We start from the raw sequence: 2,346 nt of genomic DNA on the forward strand, positions 1-2,346 counted from the left end.
ATACTTCACTTGCTTATCGTTCCAACAATCTGGCGATTCTGTATTTGGTAAAAAAACTTCATTTTCTGATGCTTTAGTTTCACTTTCTGCGGTCGTATTTCCTTATAAATTTAAAAAAAAACCTTGAAGCAAAGTTTATAAAATATAATATACTGTAGAACTTCTATATAGCGATCACTGAAGGGACTGTAAATAATGACCGCTATTTAGAGGTTCCCGTCCTACAGAGGTGACCGTTAACAGAAGTTCAAGACCTTCTAGGTGACCGCTATATAGAGGTCATACAAATTTTAAAAATAAAACACCAATATCTAAATAACGCATATGAATATGGGTATTAAAAATTGTAGATAATATTCACCTAAGTATCATTTGTCGGTAAATAACTTTAAAATTTTGGATTATACCTTGATCTAAAGGCTGACAGTGTGACGTCGTATTTGGTGGTAAAAATACTAAGTTTATGTTTTGTAGTTTTAAATCAGGATGTGATGTTGCATTATCTAAAAACAAAATAATTTTACGCTTTTGTTTTTTCATTTTTTCATCAAACCACATTAACCACTCAGTCATTATACATCGTGTCATCCATGCATTTTTATTTGCCTCCCAGTGTAGGTCTAAGCGTTTTATGTCCACATTCTTAAAGCAACGAGGTTTCTTAGATTTACCTATGATTAGTGGCTTTTCAAATTCACCTATTAAATTAACGCATAACATGACCGTCAATCTTTCTTTAGACTTTTTCCCAGAAATACAAATTTCATTTTTAAAACTTATTGTTTTATTAGGAAGAATTTTATAAAATAATCCTGTTTCATCTGCATTGTAAATATTTCGTGGCTCATAAGAAGAAATTAATTGTTTGACTTTTATACGCCATTCGTCCACTGTTTCCGTATCAACCGATTTACTCTCGCCGCAAAACACTTAAAAAGAAATATTGTAGCGTGATTTAAATTTATCAAGCCAACCATTTGACGCTTTAACATTTTCACATTCAAATTCAAATTCTTTACTTACTTGTAAAGCCTTTTCTTTAAGTATTGGTCCACTGATTGGAATATTTTTAGCACGGGCTGCCAGTGGCGTGGTGATGATGTTTTTGAGAGGCCTGGGCCTCTGAATTTTTGGGGGGGGGGGGGGGGGGGGTAGTTGGAATCTCATGACTAATATAAGAATATGCTATAATATTATGTAACGTATTTACGTATCATTTCAATTGTACCTATCCATAAACTGTAATAATAATTATTCAGGGACATTAAAATAGGCAAGCATGTACAACCGTCCGTTATTCTATCGTTAAAACGGCAGTAAAAACTAAAAACAATACAGTAATAAAGAGTTTAGTTCTATGAAATATAAATGTCGCTACTCGCTGTCGACGTCGTCTGTTTTCAGCCCACAACAACACGATAACACTAATCACTATTCCCAAATGAGTTCTCCACTTCTTAGTTCTATAAATACATTTTATGAATATCATTGCTACCTTGCCACCGCCCGCCAATCAATGAGCCTGATAATAATTATTGTTTGACATTATATATTTATTCAATATTATTTAATTCCATAATTCCATATTTTCTGTGAATTGTGATAATATTGTGTTTACTGTTTAGTAACTCACAAAGTCACAACCATACGTAGTATGTTCATTGAGTATTTTTGTCTCCGTGTTTAAATCAAATTTAAAACAAGTTAAATTGTTTGTTATTTTTTGTTATTTTCCTTACTTTGCTAATTGTTTTTACACAATATACCGCATTTTTTAAATTAATTTTATTCGTTTAATCCAATCAAGTTTGAAGTTTCTATATATTTTGTTCAATTAAATACCAATATTTTTACCAATAATATTCAAAATGTCGAATGAAGCATGTAGTTTTTGTAAAAGAAAACAAGAAAACCTAAATATGACTAATTGGACTCGACATATAATGTCTTGTAAAAAAAAGAGGCTTTCATCTGGTCAAAGTATAATGTCCTTCTTCAAACAGAAGCCGTCTACATCTAATAATATAGATATTGGTAAGTTTTAACTATAGTGTATGCCAACTGTAATATTTAACTTAGAATTAAATTTTGGTATAATTATTAATTATTGCTTATTACAATTAATGTATACAATTTTTAAAAGTAACTATTATTTTAAAATTAATTTTTATTATAGTGGTACTATAAAATAAATGTCGAATAAGAATTCAAATTCCATGACATCACAAAATGAAACTTGTGATGAAGTCATTAACTTTTGTTAAACTAATATAATATCCATATGAAAATCATATTGTAACAACTAACAGACCTATTGAATTTAGAAAAAAAATATATTATTTCATA

General features: G+C 29.7%; 1 protein-coding gene across 1 annotated transcript; it reads right to left on the reverse strand.

The window, feature by feature from the left end:
• Positions 1 to 357: 357 nt before the first annotated feature.
• On the reverse strand, positions 358 to 1,217 carry LOC112600293 (tigger transposable element-derived protein 6-like). Its single transcript, XM_025347482.1, has 2 exons — positions 1,211 to 1,217; positions 358 to 929 (listed from the first exon to the last, which is right to left on the reverse strand). Exons 1-2 carry the CDS (start codon positions 1,215 to 1,217, stop codon positions 358 to 360), a joined length of 579 nt encoding a protein of 192 aa, XP_025203267.1.
• Positions 1,218 to 2,346: the final 1,129 nt, after the last annotated feature.

This window comes from Melanaphis sacchari, unplaced genomic scaffold (genome assembly GCF_002803265.2).
Source record: "Melanaphis sacchari strain LSU unplaced genomic scaffold, SCAv2.0 Contig632_pilon_pilon, whole genome shotgun sequence".
Lineage (NCBI taxonomy): Eukaryota > Metazoa > Arthropoda > Insecta > Hemiptera > Aphididae > Melanaphis > Melanaphis sacchari.